The sequence below is a fragment of the Cheilinus undulatus genome, linkage group 13, assembly GCF_018320785.1.
Source record: "Cheilinus undulatus linkage group 13, ASM1832078v1, whole genome shotgun sequence".
NCBI lineage: Eukaryota > Metazoa > Chordata > Actinopteri > Labriformes > Labridae > Cheilinus > Cheilinus undulatus.
Window position 1 is genome coordinate 34,118,530 of NC_054877.1, and position 26,700 is coordinate 34,145,229.

The 26,700-nt window shown below is 40.2% G+C and overlaps 1 protein-coding gene across 2 annotated transcripts in view; it reads right to left on the minus strand.

Annotated features, from left to right (window-relative positions):
- The window catches only part of LOC121520433 (TSC22 domain family protein 2-like), a 37,285-nt gene extending 12,021 nt beyond the window's left edge, over nt 1-25,264 (minus strand). Inside the window, exons 1-2 of one of the 2 annotated variants that reach the window (XM_041803877.1) lie at nt 22,883-25,264; nt 8,714-8,788 (exon numbers count right to left, since the gene is read on the minus strand). In XM_041803877.1, the coding sequence (XP_041659811.1) occupies nt 8,714-8,788; nt 22,883-24,654 (1,847 nt within the window). In that variant the 5' untranslated portion in view covers nt 24,655-25,264. The remainder of the gene's footprint in view (nt 1-8,713; nt 8,789-22,882) is intronic. The other variant, XM_041803878.1, reaches the window with a different exon arrangement.
- Between the last annotated feature and the right edge of the window lie 1,436 nt (nt 25,265-26,700).

Below are 26,700 nucleotides of genomic sequence, written 5' to 3' on the forward strand. Positions count from 1 at the left end.
TGTCATGTACAGGCGATACAGATTTCCTACTGAAAACTTTATGCACATGATCTGTTTGTGACACTCATTCAAAGGCAAAATTTTCTTCAGATTTACTCACTTTCTAGTGTACGGTCTGTTGAAGTAGCAGCCACGCCTCATCATCCACCTTGCTAGTTATTAGGAGTGGGAGAAAAAATCGATACAGCATGGTATCACGATATTTTGTCCGGTGATATATTCTACCGTCTCCTCCACCAAGTATCGATTTTTTCAAATTTATTACTAATATGAACTGAGGTCTATGATAATGGAAAAATAAAATCAATTGCCTGGACAACTGTTTGTCCCGGGAGGTCGGTAGAGGTGACGGTCATAGAGCAGGAGAAAGTTCGTACAACAAACTGGCAGCACCAGGGGAAGGACATTAGGAATGCAAGCAGGGCATGAATGAGATGGATATGACATCTGAGGTTTGCAAGAAGTGCTGCATGAAAACAAAATACTGCGAAAATATGACAAACATGAGGGCAGGATTAATGCTAAATCACCTAAACTGCTGGAAAAATAGAACAGATTGCAATATATGGTATCGCAATACTCACTGTTTTGCAAAATGTTTTAAATCGTAATAATATCGAATCGTGACCCAAGTATCGTGATAATATAGTATTGTGGAGCCACTAGTGATTCCCACCCCTACTAGTTATGTACATTTGTACCTCACCACTCAATGTGCACATGGTCTTACAAAGCCAAACAACCAGCTACTGGTCTGGTATGAAACAGCTTGTTATTGTGAATCCAAGTGCACAGAGGTTGTTATTTAAAAAGTTGTCTGAACGATGTGCTTTTTTTGTAAATCAAAAAGACAGTTCTGTTTTCAGTAGATTCTTTTCATGGAAACATGGCCTAAGACAGTGCTGTCTTTGTTTCACCCAGGGCAGCTTTTGGTTGTAAACATGACTGAAGATCTGGGTTCTGTTTTTAAAGGTTTGGTGCTTTTTGATACGAATGATCACTAAATTATTCAGAAATTCAGATTGTATCTACATTTTTCATCAAAAGGGCAACTGGATTTGATTGAGGTTCTTGAAGTTGTTTCCCCTGGTGATACATCTTCAAGAGTGTGAAGATTTGGATAAGCATCACATGCATGAATGAGAACCTACAACAGATTGGATTTAAAAGAAAAAAAAAAAAAGAACATAGTATCGAAAAGAACTGAAGTACCAACAATTCTGGAAACCTAAGGGCCTGACTTTAATAGGGAAGTCTTTTGAGGGATTTGCCTCTTAAATCTAGATTACAGCCAAGCAAACAAAACAAATACAACTGTAGAACTAGAAAAGCACCCAGAGAGCGCAGACCTCCACCATCAGCCCTATCTCCCAATAGTGAAGAATCCTTTATAAACATTCACTCCCAAAATCGAATTCGCCTATTACTCCCTCCCCCATGGGGTGGAGACACAGTGAGGCAAAGCATTGGCTTCGCTATGTGTGGAAGTCATGGCAGAGGGTGAATATTCCTCTATCCCTCCCAGCATTGTGAGTATTCTCGCTACAATTCGCTGTCTTTCTCTCTGTTACGCTCCTACTCGTCTCCTCGACCAGGCGTGCATCTTTCAAACTCTATAAACTCCAAAAAGAGTTACTCATGTCCGCCATCTCCTGGTATAAAGTGGTAACAGCGCAGACCTCCGCCATTAGCTCTATCTCCCAATAGTACAGAATCCTTTAAAAAATTCCTGGATCTAGACGGTGATCCGGATCAATCCCAAAATCTAATCAGTTCTTCCTTGTGCCATTTCTGACATTTCCTGAAAATTTTCTGAAAATCCATCCATGACTTTTTGAGTTATGTTGCTAACAAATGAACTAACAAACAAACAAAACAACCCACCCGATCACATAACCTCCTTGGCAGAGGTAATAAAGCAAGAGAATGGAGTGTGGATGGAAAAGATAACTGGCAATCTAAGGTGTTGTTTCTACTGTTTTCAGATCCTTAAATGTATACAACAGTGTAAATGTCTCCTCATACATGTAAAACAGAAAAATCTGACTTAAATTCAAGTTTGGAGAATCTGTGGTTGTGACGTTAGAGTGACGTTGTGTTTGCCCTCCAAGTTGACAACGCATGTTCAAGGCTGAACTGTGGCTTGAACATTACCCACTCATTCCCCTTAATTCCTCCTTTATCCACAGTCAATAAACAAACAAAAAAGTTAACTTTTTAAAAAAGTCTCTGAGCATCAGATTAAACACCATTGGAGTGGAAAATACTCGATTACAAAGATTATATTTGGACTTCAGAAGTTGAGATGCTCAGCATCCTTATGAAGTATTTAAGTCTGCAATTGTTTTAAAATATCTCTACAAATAAAGCTCAGGTTGATAAGCTTTGGCCTACTATTGTATGTGTCAGGTCCTAAAACAAAGTGCTGTAGGTGCTAAAACTCTGACTTACGCTTGCCACACACTACAGGATTGTAAGCCCGATTTGAGACCAGATTTGCCTCCCCTGACGACCATGGGGGCTTATCCCAAGTAAAGGCTTGTCGCAAAAGATTATTTGTAATAATTATCCACAAGTGTGTGTGTCATCACCATTATTTTACTGCTCCAAATCACATTGTAGCCTCCCAGACCACAAATCGTAAATATCAGGCGCATTTAATACTCGAGGTCACTATGCCTCCACAAAACCAATGAGAGTGAGCAGATCAGGTAGCATCACCAGCCGTGTGTTATTATAGGTATACTTTCATGGCACACAAGAGTAAACAAGACTGTTCCTTCCAGCCAGGATTTCATCCAGATTCTTTTCCTTGTTTGTTGCTGGAATTGTAACACATGCCAGGACAGCTTATTGTGGAGGAACAACAAGCGGCAACCCCCGGTCCTGAAAAATAAGCCAATGCGGAAGTGCAAAAAAATTGCAATACCGCGAGTGTCCACTTGAGGCTGGCTGCAGGAACACTGGAAGTCTGGACACCTGTTAAACACCTGTTTTTACGTTAGAAATAAACTGGTCTACAGCCTGGTTCAAAAAACCAAACGTGTCTCATTAGCTAGTGTCTTACTGTGCTCTCACTGTACAGGGTGTGAATTTTTTGTACCATGATCGTTTCGATTATATTTAGGATAAACCTGCGCTGATTGATCACGTCTCATTTGATTGACAGATAGCTCGACAGGCAGAGGCTGTCAACCAGAATGCTAGCTAGCTAGCTGACAGGAAGTCACGCTTAGTGGGCGGGCCGTTGGGTTGATCCAAAGTTCGGTTGAGACCGCAATTTCAATATGGAAGCCTCCACGGATTGGCTTCAAGAGCTGTTTGAGTCCGCCTATTGTAAGCAGACGGCTGACGTCGCACAGGGTTTGTCCAATTCTTTCTACAGTCTATGAGGAACAAGCAGAGGGTTTCGATAGACATCCATGTTTGTTTTTCTTCTGAAGTCACATGATCACGCGAAGTTGCTGGCAGGTCAGCAGGTGTGCAGTTTGAGTGGGCTTACTGCGGTCCTCCACGTTTTAAAAACCATTGAAGATTTGAAAATCATCAAGTGTGTGGCAAGCCTTACAAGAAAAGTTAATTCAAGCCTAAATGTCTGCACCACGTTTAACTACAGTCATGAAATCTGGCAGTCACTTTGACCACTAAGAATAAAAAAAATTACTGAGATATTAAAAGTAAAACAAAGCAACTCGACATTTTTGTTTTAAACTCAAACTTCTCTAAAAGGATTTAGTCTCATGGACCACAATTCCTCGTTGAAAAAAAAAGTAAAACAAAACTGCTGAGAAGTAACTAAAAGACAGAGACAAGGATGATACACAGCAAAATCTCTCCTGCCAGGAACGACTGCCAAGTGAGCCACGAGGATACTCACATGGGGGTCTTCATTTTGACAACTCAGTCTCTTGGAGAGCATCTGACATAACCCTACTGTGAGACTTCTAAGGTCTTAAATTCAATGCAGTTCAGTTAGAGTATATGTATTAACACTGTCATGATAAATGTTTTTTTGGTACCACGTGTTTTAGTTTGTTATATATATATTTATATGTCTCAATTCTTTAAATGAAAGCATGGAGAAATTATTATGAGACAGAGCTGCTGCAGGACATAGAGAGCAGTAACAGTTCATAAGTCAGCAAATGACATTTTTAAAGTCTTTCTGGTGTTTAGACAGTGTGCAGGAGTTTGCTTTCAATAATTGTTGATTTAAATAAGAAAATACCTAATAAAAGAGCCTAGGACTTCTACATTTGATGCTGTGGTAACAAAATCATTAAGAGTTTTACTTGTGCAATATCAAAGTTTAAATTTCCAGTATCATGACAACCCTAGAGGATGTAGCTGGAAGGTGTGATGCAGCTACAATTGATTTAAAGTTCTGGCATAATATTGTGGTAAAAATTCTTTGGTAAAGCATCAAGTGCTGATTTTCATCGACGCAACACCTCCTATGATTTCACTGGGTGTGCCTCAGACATGATGCCATATAAAAGCGAATCAAATAAACTGATTAAGGTTCAATAGTGAAGGCCATCACCAAGATCTACCAAACACAGTTTCAAACAAAGCTGTGGTTCTCATCACTTCCATGGAAACAAAAGCAGCGCTTGGCAGAGCAGTGTATCCACAACAGCACCACTCAGAAAAAAGAAGTGAAGCATGGGGCTCATTACAGCGCTCGTGTTTGTGCCATCTTACTTTACTGCTGCCTTCTGATGAGAGCAGAAATTGGATTCAACTGGACATATGGGGGCAGGAAAACAATGACGGAGAATGGTAATAAAAATTGACAAGTCTTCAAGCACTCCGACAGCACATCCAATCATCTTAGAGAAGATACCTGACTGTTTTATAAACTAGAACAGACTCTTGTCTTTATTTCTGTGAGGGGTCTGTGTGTTGTGTGTGTGCAATCTGTCGGTGACTGGTGATGGTGTGTCAGCTGTATATTTCTCTAAAAAACAGTTTCATTTCCTGTCACTTAGATATGGTTTCATGTGCTTCCCTTTTTCATTTTTGTAAAAGGCATTATAAAAATGTTGAAGCACTCTGTCACTCTGAATCGTCAGGGTAGTTATTTCTGTCACCAGGTTTCTGAATAAAGCATTGAACACCACCACTTATCAATGTAATAGCTTAGCGATTAATTCAGACTGCAGCTATGAAGTTATTATAGCACAACACTGAGACTATTTCACAGTAGAAACCAGGATGGTACAAAGCTGTGTTACAGATAGCAAGCACGTTTTGTAGCAGCCACCATACAGAAAAAAATTAAACTTGCACTACAAATATTTGCATAGTTATTACCATTTTCTACAAAGCATAGAAACATTTTACTAAACAAGCCCCGTTTTGAGTTCTTGAGACAATAAAAGGAGCCCAATACTGCTGACAGCATGAGCAGCAGTCAGATGATCAGACCTACTGTAAAAAAAATATTTCAACCAAAAAACTCAGTGGGAAGTGAAAATTCACAGAAAGGGTAAAATCTTCACCAGAGGTTTCGGTTTAAAACATTTAGTAGACTTCAACACCATCTCCTGTTTCAACTTTGGCCATCCATGCCCAAAACACTGAAGTTGACAAAAAAGGGAAGATTTTGGTTTGTAGAAATTTGACATGAACATCATATAAACTCAAATCTGGCTTCCAAGCTTGGAATTACAGAGCTAAATCACAGACTGTACATTAACGTGGAAAATGCCTCCTTCTTCAGAACAAAATAGATATCAGAAGTTAAGCATGATAAATGATATGACATTTGCATCAAATGACTGCTGTACAATCCAGCATACTAGTTGCACTGGTAAGTAAGATGAAGCCTGTTTTGGGGGGTTTTCTGCAAGGTATAACACTTACAACCATCTTATCCCTGATGATCTCCGTTGAAGTCAAAGTCCACAACATGCAGCTCCTGTGCAGCTGTGTTGCTCTTTTAGCATCATTTGTTTTCACCATGTGGATTTTGCGCTCCTACTTGCTACTGGTACAGTAGTTAAGCTCTCGGCCTGCTGTTGGTCTGTACTGGTCACCTATTGTCCTTAAGTGAGGAGTCCTTTTGATCAAAACTGCACTAAAAAAGCTTTGTTTACTCAACAGCGTATCGCCGTTTTCTTTAAATGCAGGATTAAGATGTTAAAAGGTGGCACGAGCAGTCTGGTCTGCATCATTGTGTATCTGTACACGTTTTTGAGCTATGACATGAACGCTTGCAACACGATGACGAAAGGCATATTTTCATGTGATGGTTGCAGCTGTACTGGCAGAAATGAATACCAGCATGTCCCGGTGCTTTACAAGGATATATTGGTCACATTTGTTTATAGGACACAGCCAGCTTTTTGGATGAAAAAAAGTAAAGTTGCACAATTTAATCAGCATGATATCAGTATCAGCAGGCAATAAAAAAGTTTATCAGCTTTTTTTGTATCAGCATTTCTGCCAATATTTATGATCGATAATTACTGGTAGTAGTACATACCAGCCAAATGAATAAGTTTGTGCAGTTCAAAGCAGAATAATTAGATCTATCGCAATTAGAGTTTACTTTTTTAATCCACATTTCCTTAAACTTAAGCATTGTTTGTTCATCTTTCACTGACCAACTTAAAAGCTAAAGAGGGTTCCCCCTTGACAACCCTGGCAAAGTGCTGGCTTTTTGCTGTGGTCTGTCTGCACGGTTGACTTGTGGGGTCCAATAGTAAAAGCATAAATGGGTAGAGGGATACCAATTTTCATGTGTTTACCTAAAAAAAAAAAAAAAAAAGTTTTATCTTAAATTTGTAGTCAGGATTGTTTCAAGGAAGCCAGTATGCAAAGTTGCTAGTCAATTAATTAAAGTTTGATAACGGGATTCCAGTAAAGAAAAAACATAAAAACATTGTTTTTATTGATGTAAAAAAATGAGAATTATCTGTGTTAATATCAGGTATGAATTTGGAAATGTTGGCATTGATTATAAGCAAAAACTCAAAGTCATGCATACCTAAATAAAAAGTAGTAAAAGTTTGTGTTATACACTGGATTTTATGGTAAATAAACCAAAGACCTCTGATAAATTAACACTGAAGTAAATCAGAGTGATTTTAACCTTCACATAAAAATGGTCTGGGAAAACATAATTTGAAGAGTATTTTGATTTGATCTTTTTTATCCATGTCCCATCTGTTAACATGGAAGAAGTAGAGCTCATGAGCTTTACTTTGCTACTAAGCTGGGAATAAATGTGTTGGCTTCACATGAAGAGAGACGTTTTTCCATTCATCTTACAGCCTACAAACAAAATTTTAAAAGCCATGATAAGCATGACACTTATGCAAAGTATTTATCTGAGAAACAGATTTATTTTACCTCCCTAAATATCAGATGTTTTTACCTATCGTTGTTACTTCAGCAGAATCAATTCTGCATAAATGCAACTCACAGGTTGTATTTCGTTTCAGTTTTACTGTGTTACAATGCAAATGTTCAATAATGTAATGGCCTTTAGTAGTTTATTTTACTTAGTATATCTTTATATCAGTGCAAACTTTTGGGTTTTAAAGTGAAATCTTTTTGGACGTTGTTTAACCACAGATATCTATTAGTGAAGATTGTTTCCTATCTATTTATAAAAACCAAAAGTTGCCACTCAATTTAGTTTGAGTGCTTTGTCTGTACACCTAAAGATAGCTGGCATTAAGCCTTTAAATGAAACAATACTGAAGATGCAAACACTTCTAGAAGGAACACAACAAACCAGAGTCTTCATGAGACACATACAGTTAAGGCTGTCATACAAAGAGAGTGCAGGTACATCTCATAAAGTTAGAATATCATGTAAAAGCTTGTTTTTTCCCTGTGATTTGATCTAAAAAGTTAATATTCACCAAATACAAAGTGAAACACTTCAAGACTGAAAAGTTCCCTGCACCTTCATTCTCTCACTATGGTTCAGTACACACAACCACAATTATAGGGAAGACTGCTTTCTTGATAAATGTCTAGAAGACAATCACTGATATCCTCCACAAGGAGGGTACGCCAAAGAAGATCATTGCTGAAAGGCCAGGCTGTTCTTAGAGTGCTGTATCCATCATATTCACGGAAAGTTCCCTGAAGGGAAGTAAGATATGAAAAGGTGCAACAGAGATGAGCTCAGCCTTTTAACAATGACCTTCTGTGGCTTACCCCTTGCTGAGGGTTTCAGTGATTGTCTTCTGGACATTTGTCATGTCAGCAGTCTTCACTGTGATTGTGGTCGTCTGTACTGAACTAGAATGAGAGAATAAAGGCTCAGGAAACCTTTACATATCAGGCTTTTCCAGATTATTCTAATATTCTGAGCAAGTGGAATTTTGAGCTGTAATCGTTCAGATTGAAACAAAAAAAAATCTTGAACTATTTCCCTTTTTATGAGATGAATGTAGAATATAACTTTATAAATGAAATCACAGGAAATAATGAGCTTTCACATGCCATCCCATTTTTTAGATGCACCTGTGTGTTAAGGAAGCACCGGATGCAAAAGCTGTGAGGAATTCAAGAGAAAGACGGGGATGTTGTTGAGAAATCTATGGGCCAATCCTGTGCTTGCTGCTGCTAAGCTTTGTTTCCAAACTCAATCCATGCACGTGGAGAAAGCAAAGCTCGCAGCTATTCAACACGGCACACATGTTGTTAGAGTCTGCAGGCCTGTCCGGTCCAATCCAGTATTGTACTGTACCTATCACTGTGGGCCTTTGAGTCCCTTAATCTGCTGCCAGACTGGAAGGCCTGGTAGAAAGCCTTGGAGGGATTCCTGTGGTAACCACATTAAGGAAAAAGAAGTCAGAAAAGACAGCCACAAGATAGAGGAGATGAAACAGTTAAAGAAGACCAGAGTTTGATTCCTAGAAATGTTTTCTTACGCAATTTAATTTCCCCTCACAAAATCCCATTGCTTGTTTTGTGCAGTAAACCTGGCAGGAGAGAAAATGTGAAGATGTCCATGAAGCATATGGGACATAGAGGCTGAGTGTAGCAGAAAGAGACAGGAGAGAGAAAGAGAGCGAGTCTTGACCTCAGTGCAGGAATTTATGTTCAAAGGTGGGGACAACCTCGTAAAGTGTAAGGGCCTCCCTCAGGCCATTCACCTACAGAACGTCAACCATCCCTCATGCTCAGTTTGTTTTCCCTTGAAGCCAAATACATAAGATGAAAAAGGCAACCTCACTTCTTATTTCTGCTCAGAGAGTGAAATATAGTTCAGTTATGGATCTATTAATAATTCATTCAGAGAGTTTAAGATGACTTTTTTTTTAATCAAATACTGTCTTGCTGTTAAAATCACCTTTTAAAATTACCTCCTGGCTTCCTGGTGATTACCAGAAGTACACTGTGTTCTGTGCCAAGGGATGTATATTCGTGGAAGAGGAAAGGAAATCCCCACACTGACCCCTACATACGCACACTCATTTAATCTACTCCAGGCTCGTGCTTTGCAAAACTAACTGCTTAAGTCTCACACAAATGTATATGCACACAGACATGAGAATGCACACCCACCACACAGGGGAATAAGGAGTTGATTTACAGCATGTGTGCGAATATTATAGCAGCCAAGGCTCTTTTCCTAGAAATCTCTGGCACAAACATGCTTTGTCACATTACCTCACGGCTAAACACTCTCTCTCAAACCTCCCCCTATGTCTTTGCCTCATTTTACTTTAAGTGGGGTATGGCGCAAGAGAAAACCACCACATGTGCACACGCATGGCAAGCACACCTCCACAGAAAACATCTCTGGTTTTTTTCTTCCACAATGGCAAAAGCTAAGAGCTGTGTATGAGCAAGATCTGGAGGTCAGATGACTCGGAGTCCAGCGACCTCTTCTTGAATGAGGTAAGAATTGGAGGAGTCATCATTCGCTGTATTCAAGTAGCACACGCTCGCCTCTCAAAGGCTCTCTTTGTAGCTCTAACATGTCAATATCCATGCATGAAAGCCTGTCTTTGTAAACCAGCTTGTTGATGTGTTCAGCAGTGGTAAAGTGCCGTCTCCCCCTTTAACCAAGAATATCAAGAGAAGATGCACAAGGAGGAAAAAAAATACCCTTTTCTCTTTCTGAACCCCTCTCTCAGAGCTCTTAGGCTAACGTGAAACAGAAACAACAGTTGCTCACATTCAGGTTTACCCCACGCAGCCCCAAAGTGAAAAATCTGACCTGGCAGCAAACCGATATAACCTTTCAGAGCATTCTTACTGGCTGATGTCACACATCTAGCTGGAGCATGACACATGGTTTTTCCTTCAGCGTGCCTGCGCTGCAAGCCAGAAGCCGCGTCAAAGGTTTAGTTTCACGCCACTGAACCTCTTAATAAACCTGCTAACTCACTGAGAATGAGCAAACGCTCAGTGGCCTTAAGTGACAAGAAGGAAGTGGGAGGAAAGTTCAAGAAGAGGTAAAAAAGAAAAGTAGACAGAAGTGGATAGTGTCAGAGAAGATTTTACTTCTTATATTTAAGTGTTATGGAGACATTAGAGCACTCAAAACTCGTCAGCAGGTTTGGGAATGCAACTTCTCTTATTGTCAAAAATTCAGCACCATGTGCTTTAAAATGTTACAATCAGGGATAGTACTGAAATGTGCTAAAGCAGAATGAGTATCATAAGGTAGGTGCATCAAATACTGCAGGCAAACTCCTGCACAGTGTCTACATTTGAACAAAAGCACTGGTAACACTTCATGAAAGAAAAGTTGGTGATATTGCCTGCAATTTATTTAGTGTGCAAGAGTTCCCCTGTTGTTTTTGACAGCTAAAAAAAACACCCAATATTTGAGACTCTGGATTTCTATTTTTGTTGCCATTGTATTGATAAAGCATCAGATTTCTACTTGTATCACATCAAAGTTTAAACTTTTGCTTAGTTATTTCCAGACTTCTTTACAAAGCCTGATTGTGCCTTGAATGTGTTGGGGCCCTGATGTAAAACTTCAGAAGTGGCAGTAGATGGACAGGTAGGGTTATTTGGAGACTAGGGGGTACAAAGAGAGGTAGAAAGAATGTGTTGAAAGCTCTCGGTGTTGGTGCTCGTGAGGCTTCAGATTCTCTGCACCATCCATCATCTGCGAAGTAGGTCAGAACTATTTAGATTTCAGCTGCCCTATGGGAGTTTCTTTCAGTGGAGAGACGAAGCACAGAGGAGCCAGAGCCTCTGTATGATTACAGAAAGGCCAACTGAGGAGATTAGAGTCCCACCAGCACAGGTTAGTGCCAGGACGCTCACCAACTATGTCCTCTTGGGACAACAGGAACCTACAGTTGGTAACTATTAAACTATTCAATCCTGGGCTGAAAACTCCAGAAAGGTTCCTTCTTCTTGGGTACTTCCATGAACTCTTAAGGCAAAAACAGAAGCTGCTTTATTTTGTGCAAGACTGAATTTAGGATACAAGCAAGCCCTGTTTGTAGTATCAATACATCAAGAAGGAGGAACAGTGAGCACCAGTCATGCAGCCAACTTCCCAAAATCAGAAAACTACCCACTTAATACAGAAGAGAAACTGGTTAAGTAGCTCAGCAAATTACAGAATTAAACTAAAGTAACCAGTTTGTTGAAGGGAACTCAATCATTTTGCACGTTAAAGTTGTTTTACTGAGGAATGGGGAAATTTTATTTAGCTTCACCTAAAAGTCATATTACCAACAAAACCTTCAACACATCATTCTGTGGCATTATGTCAACTTGCTAATGAGCTAACTTGCTTTCATCCTGCCAGTTTAAACACAGATTTCAACATTAGATTATTATTTGTGAGTTATCATTTGAGAGACTCAACACATGGCAAAGTGTAATGGTAGATTAAACCGTGTTGCTCTTATAGTACGTGATATGCAATGAGCTGACCAATGCATCATCACCACACACAGTTTAATTTACCAACAACCAGAGTCTCCACTCTCAAAACTCAAAATCATCTGAATGAGTTAAAAGTGGTTTGCTGTTAACTACCTGCAATTGTGTTGTTTCAAATCAACGAGATGGTCCTCCATTTCTTTTGTCCATTTGACTTGATGCTTCACATTTACTATCCCTGCCATGGCTGTATCTGTTGTGCTTCCTCATTCAGTTAGCTTGCTTCCTGATTAGCTTGCTATGTTTCATGTAATAATGCCACTCATGCCAGTAAAATCTGATTACAAAATGTTGAACAAAACCGAGTAAACCATCTGCTTACAGGAAAGAAGCTCACCTCCATGAAAACATTCCAACGCAGCCAGCGTAGCTTACATAGCTCCATAAGCTAGATACATAATGGAGCTATGTAGGTAAAGGAGCTAAAGCTAAGCTCACGCAGAAGCTACGTAAGCCATTTATCTACGTTATCTGCATAGCTAAGTAAGCTTTGGCTACATTTACTTTGGCTCATGTTCTTAGAACTTGGCCATAGATAACGAAGCTATGAAGATTGCATAGCAATAGCTAAGTTCACAAAGCAGCTATATAAGCTATGTAGGTATGTTATCTACATTGCTACAATGACTTAGCTATGTTTTCTAAAGCTAATGTTGCTAAAGCTAACTTAGCAACATTGGCTCATGTAGTAAGTTAATTACTTAGCTCCATTATCTTTCCTGAAAGCTAAAGGAGCTAAAGTAAGCCAACATTTGTGTAACTACTTCTAATAGATTGATGCATAATTTCATCCCAGATTAGACCTCAGACTTTTATTCTGCTTTATTTATGAAACGTTTCCGTGTCTGTAATGTTTGCAATGTGGTTGTTTCATGAATGTTAATGCTAGACTCTGTTTATGAACTAAGTTGAATTTAAAACACCCTGGAAATGTGTTGTACCTGCAAATTATGGCATTTCCTTTCTAAGATATTTTGTATCTCAGATGAACGGTCTGAGAGCGGCCGTCAGAAATGAAGCCAGACTCCTGTCCCTTTCCTGCATGTCTTTCCACCACTCTCATATCTCTGTTTCAAACTCTATCCACTGTCATCCTCTATAAATAAAGGCTACAAATGCCTAAAAATATCTTCGAAAGAAAGCTTGCTCAACTGTCCTCAACAAGACTTCTGACTGTTCATACTGAACATATTTATTATCCGTAGTTGAAGCTTCTCATTGGCAGGTTGGAGACAGAAATTCCCTCTTAACACGTCTTGCATTACAGGAAAAATCTACCCCCATAATCTTCAGACCTCAACAAAGGCCCAATCAGATTGGTCTTAAGGGGGAATCAGAACAAAAATTGGTGTGATTTTTTTTACTAAAAGTCACAGCTGCTTTGAGAAGGGGAAGAGGATGACTGTCCAGCAGCAGTAGCAAAAACATCAGATGTGTTGATGGACTTTATTTCAAGCTGACAGTAAAAGGTGCCACATTCAGAATGCTGATGTGCTAAATACCCATTGGCTGTCAATTTTATTCAGAGACATCGTATGACAATTGTTGTGCACCAGTGATTTGATAAAAAATTACTTGACTTACAAAAACATCACATTACAACCCACTGGAGACTTGACAGCAGTGTTAATAAGCTTAGAAGATAACAGATTTTCTGGTTTTGAAACAGAGGAACAGACGCTGCTTATTAAAGCTGCTTATTTGATAGTTTGCCTCATGTGATCTCACTTGAGTCAGTCTCAATTAAAGCTCGACAGCAAAGAAAAAAAGAATAAAATAATGTTTTGATATTATATTTGAAAGAAGTTAAACACACCTCTTTACATGGCCCCTACATGCTGCCTAAGGCTAGTGGTTTGCAGCCTCATTATCCACTATTAGCTTAAACCTCCTGTTCATCAACTGAAGAGAGGAAGACGAGTAAAAGTGCGAGTAACCTAGTTTGGTTTTGACTAGAAAAAATAATGCTTGGAATAAAAAGATAAATAGATTATTCTGTTGCATTTTTGTTCCTCTCTTAATGCCTACTACGAGTTCAACCCTGTGGTTGGAGAGAAAAGTTAAATCAGTGGAGAGCTGCTTGGCACATCTTTGTTACTCTGGAGACAGACATCTGCATATTTTGCATTTCATTCCAACCCTTATCAGCCCTTCATGACTCCTTTGCCTCACCGGTTTAAACATTACGGTTTTAATTTAAGGTTCTGGACTTCAGTTACAAGAGTTAGTTGATCCAAATATGTGTGAGCAAATGTTTACATGGCATCTTTAATTAAAATGTAATTGATTTCCCTGTCTAGAGATGCTTAAATGAAAGTTGAATTATTTGACTGAAAAACTGTATCTAATTAAAAGCAAATAAATGCAGAAAAAAGTCAAACAATATTTGATGCAATCATTTTCTGCCCTCCTGCTGAAAAGCCAGAAAAGTGAGTCTTAGTAATGCTTCAAGTCACTTGAGTACCACTTCCCAAAAACAAGATAACAAGAATATTCTCAGCTAAGCTTATCTGCAGCTCTGTGCAGAACATCCCCAGTTAAACAACTATCGTAAACTCTGCACTGAGCTGGTGACGTTTTCCTGCCTGTCAGAACAATGGAGGGCCTCCCTACCTGGGGTGGAGGTGATGACTGAGGTAAAGCCTACAGACATACTGACTAGTACAGTCAGTCCAACCTGAACAATACATCTTTCTGTTTGAAAATAGCTCAGAGGCTGAGAGGAGGCAGGGGTCACACAGGAGGAACCACTTGATGAGTGTACACAGAGGTGCAGAAAGTACACAGTCAGAGGTTCGAGAACTCACACAGCAACAAAAGGATAAAAAGTGCATAATGCACTTAAGGCAACTTTATAAGGTGCTCTGACAGTCTACCTCTGCAAAGGTTATTATGTTCATACTGTAGATGGCTGGAGCTTTTTAAAAGCTAATACATGAAGCTGTCTGCTTAGCCAGTATTTTTGACCAGCGTTAGCCTATAACATATATAATTACTGCTGTATATTTGATATGCATAAAAAAGCAAAGAACTTCACTCATAATTCTGTTTAAGAAAGTGCAAAAATAATATTTTAGATCAGTAAAAAGGTTTGATAGGTCAAATACACTGATCCTTTGATTTTCTCTGGTACTGATACTACGTATATAATTGAGTAAGTGTTGTTAAAAAACTAGGATAGACTGCATACAATCTTTGTCTTACTTCTTGTTGAGCAAACTCTGTGTTGAATATGTTAACTAAAACGGCTGTATATACTAATTTGATTAATGTTTATATAATTTATTTTTTTAAATATGCAAACGATAAAGATATTTATAATTTAATCAACCCATTACAACATAGTAATACATCGTTGGGGCATTAAAAGTCGGCGGGAGAATAAAAGCTGTCCCTCTATTATAAATGATTCAGAGAGAAATCTTTAGAAGAAGCCAGTAGAGCATGAGAGATATGAAAAGGAAATGCGTCATGAAAGAGGCTTAGACAAAATTCATACACTGGCGTTGCATCAGACACAAAGTAAATGTGTCACTCCATGTGTCTGTGTCCTTGATAGGAAAACATGAGCAGAGCCATTGCTCCAGATAGCAAACAATCATAATGTTCACTCTCTTCTAAAATAAAACGAGTGTGCATAAACCACACATATTCCATGATAGGGGTTGACCAATGAAAATAGCTGATGGTGGAGTCCGATATTTGGCATTTGCTATCAGCATTTGATTTGAGCGATAACCGATAAAGTTAATGAATCAAAAAGTGCTTTAATTTGGCTGCACAGCAAGGTCTGTCTTCCACTCTAGTTTCACTTTAACTTTCCTCAGTCTCACAAAATTTCCTGCATACAACACAGTCTGATTAGTTAGGTGCCATATGATTATAAGCCAATCAACACTTAGGGCCAGTCCCATTTCTAACCCTTAACCCTTCCCATCAGCCCTTCCCCTTGCCCCTTAAAACCGAGTGGTAAGGGTTGGGGTGAAAACCTTCTCTTCAGAAACAACACACCACTTGACTGCTTTTCATCATCACAAATTGCCGGTAAACAGCTGCGTCACCAGAGGTGACAATAAAGCTTCGACCATCTCGTTCATACTGCGTTGATCTTCTCCATTTATTGATACAATTAATAACCCTCATTTACACGTGTAGATACCGAAAATTCAATAAACTCCAATCCTCAGATACTAAAGATTGAATATATGAGAAAACACAAATGTTGTGTTTTCTATAATCATTATGCCGAAAATATTTTTTCATTTATGCGCCTCCTTCGTAGTCTGTTGTGCCATTTTGCAATTCGCCTTTAGTTACGCTACAGCAGTGCATGAAGGGAAATTCCTCATACCCCTTGGTTTCAAAGTGTGGTTCTGAAAAATCTTCATTTTAAGGGCTATGTAGCCCTTGGCCCTTAGCTCTACCCTCAATTCAAAGGAGAACTGGGACACCACTTCCCCTGACATGAACACGCAAAACCAAAGGGTTGGGCTAAAGGGTAGAAATGGGGTTCACCCTCAAGCTTGGCCGCCGCTGACACACTGAGCGTATAGCATCACTTTCTGTTTTCCAGCTACTGTGTTGCTCTGTGCAATTTCTCATAAACATACAGCTGGAGCTTATTGTTTATTTCCCATCATTGATCATCATTCAACTTTACTTTTGCTACATGAAAATACATAAATGCATATCGGTTCCAAATGTTGGTTAAAGGTCTCCCAAACTACCAATAATTGGTATTTGCATCAACCCTGAACAAAGAGTAGTTGTCAACCCCTATTCCATAACATATTTCTTGCCTTTCATTTGAAGTGGCAGGAGGTTGAAACAGGGTGGCAAGATATCGGTGCTGTATTTTGGTCAAATATGTATGTTGATGGCATCGGTAACATGCTAATACCAGGTTTAGATACACATCCCTAGTAGATACTGAGACCTTTTTAAAAATTGCTTGGGTTGATTCAGATTTTTGTCATCATGTGTATTGTGTCCAGCTCAAGTGCTGTTATACTGTCAGCATTGTCTACAGAATATGTAGCAGGGGTCTGTGCAAGGACAGGTTGATAATGTCAAATAATTTTACACGCACTCTCAGATAAACACCATCAATAGAACTTTTACTTTTTGTATGTAGATTTTGTGCAAAATCCTGATAGAAAAAAAAATCTTTTATACCCCTTGAGAGGTAACTATAACAGCTACTGTAAACTTTAATGTAATCTGAGGGTGCTTTTATTTTGGAATATTAAAGATCAGTTAAACTGGTTATTTTATTCTATCTCAACAGCCTGTTGGAAACATGATGATAACTCCCAAAACAGAAATAAATCCAGTTTTGGACAACTTTAATCAATTAGACAACAATATGTTGTTGTATAAAATAGAAAAAAACTCAAAGGCACTCTCTACAAGCATTAAAATGACTTCATTTTCACAGCATGTCATGTGTTGACCTAAAAACACACTTCAACGTGTTTTGGCATCATGCTTTCATCAGGAAGTCAAACAACAAAATGTGTTGCAAAACTCTTTTTTAAACTAACACAGGTCTGAAACAGTTAGAATGAGCAAACAATTTTATAATATTATTAAAAGAATGAGTTTATTTTAAGCAAGTTCACACAAGGTCTTTTCAGGATATTATAAGTCTAACTTTTATCAGGAAAAAACATTGATTTCTATTCTATTTCTATTGTCAGTGTTTAAATAAACCACTCCAAACCCCAAATTTTAAAAATATTTCAACGTTAAACAATATTATGGGCATTGTAATATAATAACTATCATAGGATGAGCTGAGTGTATGGTTCCATCCTTAAAGTACACTAATAGTTCAACAGTTACAGGATAGAAAGGGTTAAAAAATGAGTAGAGCACCTCTTCATGAGAGACAAAGCAGGTCAACCTTGTTACTATTTTATACAGCTTGTATTTTCTGGCATTCACTCCAACATTTATCAGCATTTCAGGGCATGACTTTGCTGCGATATTAGTTTAAATTTGTGTCGTAGCTCAGAGTTTGTGCAATAAGTTATTTACATCATTCAGGCTCAGCAGTACTAGCTTCATAAAAATGTAATTCATTGCAGGGTTACATTAGTATTATGCATGCATGCAGACCGGCTACTAAGTGTGCTATTATGGATAACAGGATTGCTCTTTTACAGATACTTGAGGTGCTGCTGCTTAGCTCTTTGCAGCTGGATAAAAATATGCCCAGCAAATGTCATATGATATGACCAGAGAGCCCCAGTGCGGAAGCTGGTAGAAAGCTAAGGAATATTAAATGAATAGAAGGTGGAGAGCTGTGTGAGGGACTCTGGCTCAAAACAGGATACAGCAGTAAAGCAGAGGTCACAAAGGGGAGGGAGAGACCCTGTGGAACATGTCACCTCTGTGTCACTATCTCGCACATGCACCCACCACTTCCACTGTGCCTAGAAATGAATACGCTGGCGACGTGTGTTGTGGATTTGTCCAAAAGCAATGGCTCAATTCCTCGGGGAGCGGAGCAGCCCCCACCCCCCACATGGATACTTGTGCAACCCATCCCCTTTTAAAGACACACCCCTCATCCACCCACACAGACACAGGCGCTCGATTCACAGTGGCAGTAACACTGGCCAGGACACCCCTCCCCTCTTTTACCTCCTGAGGAGTCTGATTTTACATAAGCTCCCAGATTGAGGACAATAAACCATACCTTCTCAGTGGGAGTTTGATTACACACAATCACTACAGACGCCATACATTTATGCAAATGCTTCACAAGTATCGACTCTGGGAGTGTTACAAAGACATTACTACAATTAAGTGATGTTATTTAACGCCTTCAGTCGTTGAAGCCATCTGGGAAACATTAAGCTGAGCGAATCATATTCTGGGTATGAGAACAACATCTTCAACCTCGCAGTGTAGATCTCCACTGTTCTGCTTTAATTACTTTAAGGGAAAACTACAGGGTGGAGGAGGACAGGGACAAACATTAGAGCTTTCCAAATGGCCATGAGAGGTTTTCAGGTTGTGCAAGCTGTGTCAAAAACACTGTGTGGGTGTTTGTACATAAAATATCTTTCTGTGTAATGCAGATTATAGGTATTAGCTCCTGAAGAAGGCTGTTTAGGAGAAGATGGAAGTGTTTTTGTTCTGTGGTGTGTGAGGTTATAAAAAACAAAATAAACAGTGTTGTGGAAATGTAGAAATTAAGCAAGAGACAAAGTAGAGCCAGGGGAGGAAGGTGGAAAGGGAGGGTGGTAGGGGGTGTATCGACTTGAGCATAGCTAAAATGCCTGCTGAAGTGAGGTACAACAAGTTGCACTCTGCTACAGCTTCCTCCACCTCTTCTGAGCATACCAGAGTCACTGCTGCACAGGAATGTCATTCAACACTTCATCTGTACATGAACAACTGTCGAGGCTCGTCTATCACTCAAAGTGTGGGGCAGCAGCAGGTACAGAAGCACTGATGCTGCACTGGTGGTAATAAACTGATGTAAACATCAGCTAGGGCTCTGTTGATTTGCAGTGTTCAGCTCTTAAAGGAGCTGTACGCAAGCTTAGTCCTGGGCAATTAGTTCAGTTTAAATTTCAATCACAATTTTGGCCTCCTATGAATCATGATTAATGATTACTTTGCCACATGCCATGTTGCACTCAATTTACTACAAAGAGACAGATCTAGACAGGAAGAAACAGCATCAGCAGTGCCACAAAGTGCTTCAAGTCTGATCAGACACAAGTGCCACCATGCAGTCTTAGAGGAAATGCACGTGGTGTATATTCTGTCCACAGGTGTTGTCACTGAGTAAATGTTTCAGTGGGGGTTCATTCATTACCTTTTTTTAAGTGTTAAGACTATTTTGTTTTTAAGCCACAGGAATAAAATAACCATCTTGAACGATCATGATCGCAATATCAATCAAAACAACTGTGAGAATGATTTTTACCATAATCCAGCAGCCCTACTACACACGGAGGTGTGAGAGCGACAACATCTGAAGGCACTTTGCTGAATATCTAGTTGTACTGCAAAAGAAAAGTGCCAATACGTGACACAGAGCACAGTTGGTCGACACACCCCACTGTCAGGCCTCTTATCGGCAGAATGGGGGCACAGTGGAAAGACTACTGCTCAATGTCTGATAGGGCTAGGCTATCGTAAGAGACCCCTACTCTTATCAGCCTGTGAGCTGGGCCCTCTCACAAGTAAAACATAGGTACTCCTAAAACACCCTACCTAGAGCAGACTGCACTGTCACAAAACATAATAAAATTCAGTGTAAATGTTTATTTCAACTAAATTATCACAAATTAACTACAATCATGTGGATTTCAGACACCTATATTAAACAAAGTACTTGTGGGGTTAATTTTGTAATCACTGCCTACCCAACAATTTTGGCCCTTTAAAAAGGGAATAAATAACTCCTTTATAATCTCTCCCATGTGAGGGAAGCACAGGCAAATGCGAGGGGGTTGTGCATTGCTAAAGACGTGAAGCAAAGATACTGCATTGGGTGAAAGGACAGATGTTTGCCACTGCTGTAAAGACAACAGGGTTTTAGTTATGTATTTGCCCTATTGATTTGACCTGTTTATCAGCATGATCATCAGAGGGAGCTGCAGCAGTGAATGTGACACAGCTCACGCAGGCAATTCAGGTAGTTAACAAACTCAGCATAAAATGACTACCACAAAAGAAAAGAAACTATGAGAATATAAGACAAAATCCTGTGATCACAAGAGTAAAAACCAAAGTTAGAAATCTGAAAATTCACCCGCAGAACTTCAGCTGCTAATCACATGTTTAAGTTTTCATCGCCATCAAAGAAATCCTTTGATTTATCCCTACATCCATGAAACACTGCTATCAGCACAGCATTTAAAATGGTGTAATTTTACTAAAATGTAAACAAATGCAGGCTAAAGACAAGGGCAAACAGTGAAACTACCTCAATACATACATACACTGCATGTTTACATCCTCTACAGCATTGTGCAAACTTCAGCTCTGAACCTTGGAGCATTAGTTTCTCACAATTACAGTGCTGTGAAAAAGTATTTGCCCCCTTTCTGATTGCTGATTATTTTGTATATTTATCACACTTAAATGTTTTGGATCATCAAACCAATTTTTATTGAAACCATGTTAATGTGTACTAGTCTAAATCTTCTTAAACAGTCTATGTCACTATATCGAACATCTGTACCCTTGCAAAGCACTCTGAACAAAATTTTGACTAGTCTGGCGGCACATTAACGTGTGTTTGAAAGGTTGATGGGAGGGATCTGGGCAATGTACTAATGATTTCACAGAGGGTAGTTGGACTTTGAGAAATGCCTGGTCTTATGCTGCTTTACAGGTCATGCATACAGGCCTCAGCCCTCTGTCTTCAAAGCACTGACACATCACAGTAGGTGTATGTGAAGCCACTTCAGCACATTTAATAACACAGGAAGGAAAAAAAAAGTTACGATGAGAAACTGAGTGGTTTACCTCAAGTAAAACATACAAATACAATCTTGGTTCTGATCCATGTAAATAAAAAATAATCTTAAAAATGATAGTGCCAGGTTTCTGAGGTATGCATACCCTATCTGTTCTTTAAGACTGTAAATGGAAACCACAGATACACTTCTGGCACTGCATCATTTCCGCTCAAGCATGCCGTCTACTAAAGGTGAAACAAATCGCAAAAACTCGGGCACTGAAAAAAAGATTACTTTCAGAGGAAACACATGCCATGACATAACAACTTATGAAGGAATGCTAACATTTTTTTTTCCAAACGTGGTCATGTTTGGATGTTCACAAACAAAATAAAATACCAGTTTAATATACTAACTGAAGTATCTTTAAGAATGATCCAATATGAAAACATTGCGTAGGGGAGTCTGATGGTGTTCTACATGGAAATCATATCATAATGCGGCAACACAAATGTCAAACCCTCCTAACTTGTATTACAAATTCATCTCTGGAGCAGGACCCAACTTATTTAAAGGTCAAACAGGCAGCACTTTGGCCAGGACAGGCCTGAAGCTAACAGAAAGAAGCTAACTCTGTGCTACACATCTTTTGATGTTTGCAGCCAAGGCCAGCACCTCAGATACTGTTGTGGAGGTTGAGAGCTAAGAAAAGGTCAATGCACACACAACTCAAACACAAACCGTCACACACAGAGAATGACAGTGTCAGAGACGTTGTGTGTGTTTAACAAGTTGCTGCCTGTGCAGTGGAGAGCCAAGGGTGTTCTCCACTCTAATGGCTTCTTTAAGCTCTAATGAGAAACAACAAACATTAAATTTCCTTCCTGTGTGCCACATAACTCTTCCTTCTACAAAGCCCCCTCCTTGCCACATCCCTGAAAATAAAGCTTGTTTGTTCATCTAACAACCAGCACGTAAACCACGCACTGCTCTGGCTGCAACTTTTAACCTCGCAGTGATCACAGAAAATGAACAAATATACCTGCTGTAACTAAAGCTGGGTAATTCATTAAAATGTCGCTGGAATCACAATATATGGACTAGCGCAATTTCAAATTGCACAAGGTGCAATATTTCTTTGACCTGTCAAAATACCATTTTTTTGCAGCAGTGATGTTACGCTTTACACATAATGTAATCAGACAAATGTCAATTCTTTCTAGAGTAGTTTGCAAAAATCCTACTATATTCCATCCTAATATATAGGCCTGGCCTACAGGAAAGAACAATCTCTGTCTGATCTATCTTATATTGTGTTAGTTATAATATATAATGAGTTATTGCTTGTGTTTGCTGAAAATACATTAGATGAGGAAATAAAGAATAACCACATTTTAAATCTGAATATCAGACTCAATTAGATAATCTTCCCAAATTGTTAAGCCCGAGCTATAACCCTTGAAATAGGCCTACTAGACCTGGTCTTTGTGTGTATTATGAATAATACTGAAGTGGAATGGTGATGACAGTTTTCTGAACCATTAGAATCAAGATCTATAGATTGTTACCTGTCCACCTCCCCGTCGACAGGTATGTGGATTCCAAACAGGCTGTTGACGGTTGGCGTGGCGAGCTGCAGGCTCTCAGGCATGAAGGGCTTCACTGCTTCCTTTCCAGAGATGACAGGAGACTGTGCGTTGACGAGACCCTCTGATTTCCCTCCGCCACCCTCTGCAAGTCCAAACCCGGCTCCTTGGAGCCCCTGGGCCCCTAGACCTACTGGAGTCTTGCTGAGGGGGATCTGACCTGGAGGCAAACTGGAGGTTGTCACATTTGGCATGGCTGCACTGGAGGCACTGGGCAAGGCAGCGGGCACAGTGGTGGGCACACTGGAGCTGGCTGCGATGGCAGGCACATTTTGTACACCGGAGGATGTGGGGTGGAGGCCGAGGGGTTGAGGCTGTCCAGCGGGTGTATACGTGGATCCACCAACCAGCATGGAGCCTCCCACAGCTCCCATTCCACCAGTCTGCTGCAAAAGGCCTGGACCTGGCTGTCCAGAAGATACAGATCCACCTCCTGCAACTTCTCCAACCTGACTTGGCACAGGCGTCCCACCAGAGGGTCGAGGCAAGACCGTAACAGGTGCTGCAGACATGCTGGACACTGGGAGGGACTGAGCAGCACCAAGAACTGACTGCTGCTGATAGTACTCGGTCTGGTTCTGTAGCAGACCAGATGTCTGGTTGCTCATGGGGTGTCCAAGGGGAAGCTGCTGCTGCTGAGGAGGGTAAGGGATGGGCTGGGCTAAGGGTGGCATGATAGGAGACTTCTGTAGATTGACACTGGACTGAGACAGGCCATTTTGACCAACAGGCAGCACATTCTGAGGGGCAGGAGGCTGGAGACCACCCACTGCGGGCTGAGGGGGAAGCGCTGTGGGCTTGGTGCTGGAGAAAGCACTCTGCAAGGTCGACCCACTCACACCCTGCTGTCGGGGGTTGTAGTTCTGGTGTTGGAGCTGCTGCTGCTGCGATAGTGTATCCACAGACTGCATGCGGGATGATGGGAGAGAAGAATCCGCCATCGAACCCAAGCCCTGACCTGAAAGTGTTGCCGGGGCAACCACAGATCCTCCTGTGAGCCCGAGCCCACTGTCTCTGTCTGCCGCAGGGTCTGGTGCTGCATTGGCATGCCTGATGCTATCTACAGTCCTACTGACAGCAGAACTATCAGAGTCCTTCTCATAAAACTCTGTGCATGTCCACCTGCCTCTTCTGAAGGGTTCTCCAGTACCATGATCGAGTTTGATGACCCTGAATCGTGAAGAACAACTCACCGTGGAGGCGGCAGGAGGAGCTGCACTGCTGGTCACTGCAGCAGGTAGGGACGTGTTTACTGACACACCGGATGGAGCAGACTGTTGCTGCACTGCCCCAGGCTGAGTGGAGAGGGGTAGCCCACTTGTAACGCCGATTCCCTGGGGCTGCTGACCGGCTTGAGCTGAGCCAGACACTCCCACTTTTCGAAACTCTCCGATGGGGGTACTGGACAGCGCGGGCAGCTGGCCAGGTTGAGGTATGTGTGATGGGGCCATAACACTGGTCGCCTCTGGCTCTCCGACATTATTCAGGGCTTCTTCTGATGAACTTCTATCGCACGCGGGCTCGTACTCAGCACGAGACACGTCGTATATTTCCGAGGACACATCCTCAGTCCGGGACTCGTCCGGGTCTTCCAGACTCTCCGTGTCGTCCGTGGCACCTATAGCAGCCACCTGGGCCTGAGTCACACTGGTGATCTGGAAACAGCTCTTTTTCTTGGCCGGCATTTTCGACATATTGACAGCCGTAGTCCAAGTCCCGTATGGCTATAAGTATCCTCCGTAAAAACAGCCCCTAACAGCTCAGATCATATTAAACAGCACTATTTACCTAGCTAACTGTAATCAAGATGAATCTACGCCATCCCTCTTCCTCTCTCGGTCTCCTGTTGCGTTTCATGAGCTCATAACGCAACGCCACACTTCGTCTTGTCCAGCAATACGGCTTTAGACCCCGAAACAGCAGCCTGTACTCTCAACTTCAGCTCAGTCTGGACTGACCAGCTTCTATCCCGGTTGTCAAACGGTCGTTGTCACAGAGAGTGCTGCCCAGCTGTGGGAGCTACTTCAGGCTGAGGAGGGCCCACAGCCCTCCACTCACCGAGCTAGCTAGCAAGTCAAGCCAACTGGCTGCTGCTGCACACTCCCCCTACGTCGGAACAAGTATGGGAGACATCTTCCAAAAAGCAGTCCTTTAAGCTCGTTCACTTCACCAACTCAAAGTCATTCGGTGGCGACTCTTACTTAACAGTCGACGGAAGAAAAAACTCCTCAAATTCACAGCTTTCGAGCAAATTTGTCTCCTAACAGCGCCTACAGTTACCTCCCTCAGTCACTCTTGACAAGATGGCTATGTTGTATGCAACCGCGCTGCATCGTGGGTAGGTAACGTGCGCAAGGATGTTTACGTATGAGACGTCTGAGAATTCCCCCCTCATGGCGCATTCAAGGCGCAGTTGGAAATACTAGAGCTGTGATAAACAGACTGAATAGAATTGGAAAAGTGAGCACTTTCTACGTAGTTTGACATAAGTTTACATGTTTTCGCCTAAGTAACAATCCATAAAGCATTTGTAATCTCTATGATGATTAGCTGACCCTTACATCAAATGTGCCTGGATAGTTAGGGATATTTCTAGCATTTAAAAACAATGGTAAGTGGCAGAAACACTGAGCAGTACCACTTTAATCATTATTTATTATTTGAGCAGCTGTTTGGCCTGCAGCTTGTTTATTTTATTTTATTTTATTCATTTTTATGTACAGTATGTGTATGCTTTGTTGATTTATGTTTTATCAAGACAGAGCAGAAATTAAAAGATTGTTAATCTTTCTGCCCTTTTTTCTTCAAAGTTGAATATTTTACTTTGAATATAAATTGCTTTGTTTGTTTAAAATAAATCAATCAATCTACTAAGTGTATTATTTATTTTATTTTACATTTTATTATTGATGTGTATGCTTTTTTGATTGATGTTTTGTGAAGACAGGGCTGATATTACATGATTCTTCTTCTTTCCACTTCTTTTCATCCAAATTTGAAGGTGAATATTTGACTTCAAATATAAATTGTTTTGTTTGTTTTATTAAATGAATAAAACACATGTGCTATCAAATCAAATACACAAAAAAACAATATACAATCCTATGAAAACAAATTAAAGAGCAACAAAGTAAAACATAATAATAATGGATGAAATACAGTAAAGTCCACTTATCAGTAAGGGAAATACAAATGTGTTACAATTCTAGCTACTTCACTGTGACAAATTGGCAGGTTTTCTGAGTTCTTCTCATTATCAGTAAGATATTTTAGTTTTAACAAGAGTCTGGCAAAATAACTGAAGAATAAGCTTTAAAATTTGTGTTTTTCTGACTGATATTAAATCACTATAACCTCACTTTTAGCTAACATCTTATAATGTAGAGGATTTATCAAATAATCAAAAATGATATTGAACTCAGGACCAACCCTGCAAATGCAAGTCTTTAATTGGTTAAATTGCAACAAGAGCGTGGCACTTATTTGAATTAAGTATACTGTATATTGCCTGAATGAATAACTGATTTGTGTTTTTATAATTTCTTGTAACTGATGCATTATCAATTATGCGATTATGCAATTGGTCAAATGCAAGACATCTGCAAAGTTACCTTCAGCTTAAAGCAGCTCTGTATTACTTAAATTTCAATCAGCTGCCAGTAGAATACCGCCATGAAAGATACATTCGATTCAGCTATTACAACTTTATTCAAGGTCAGCTGAGTGCATCAGCTCTCTCC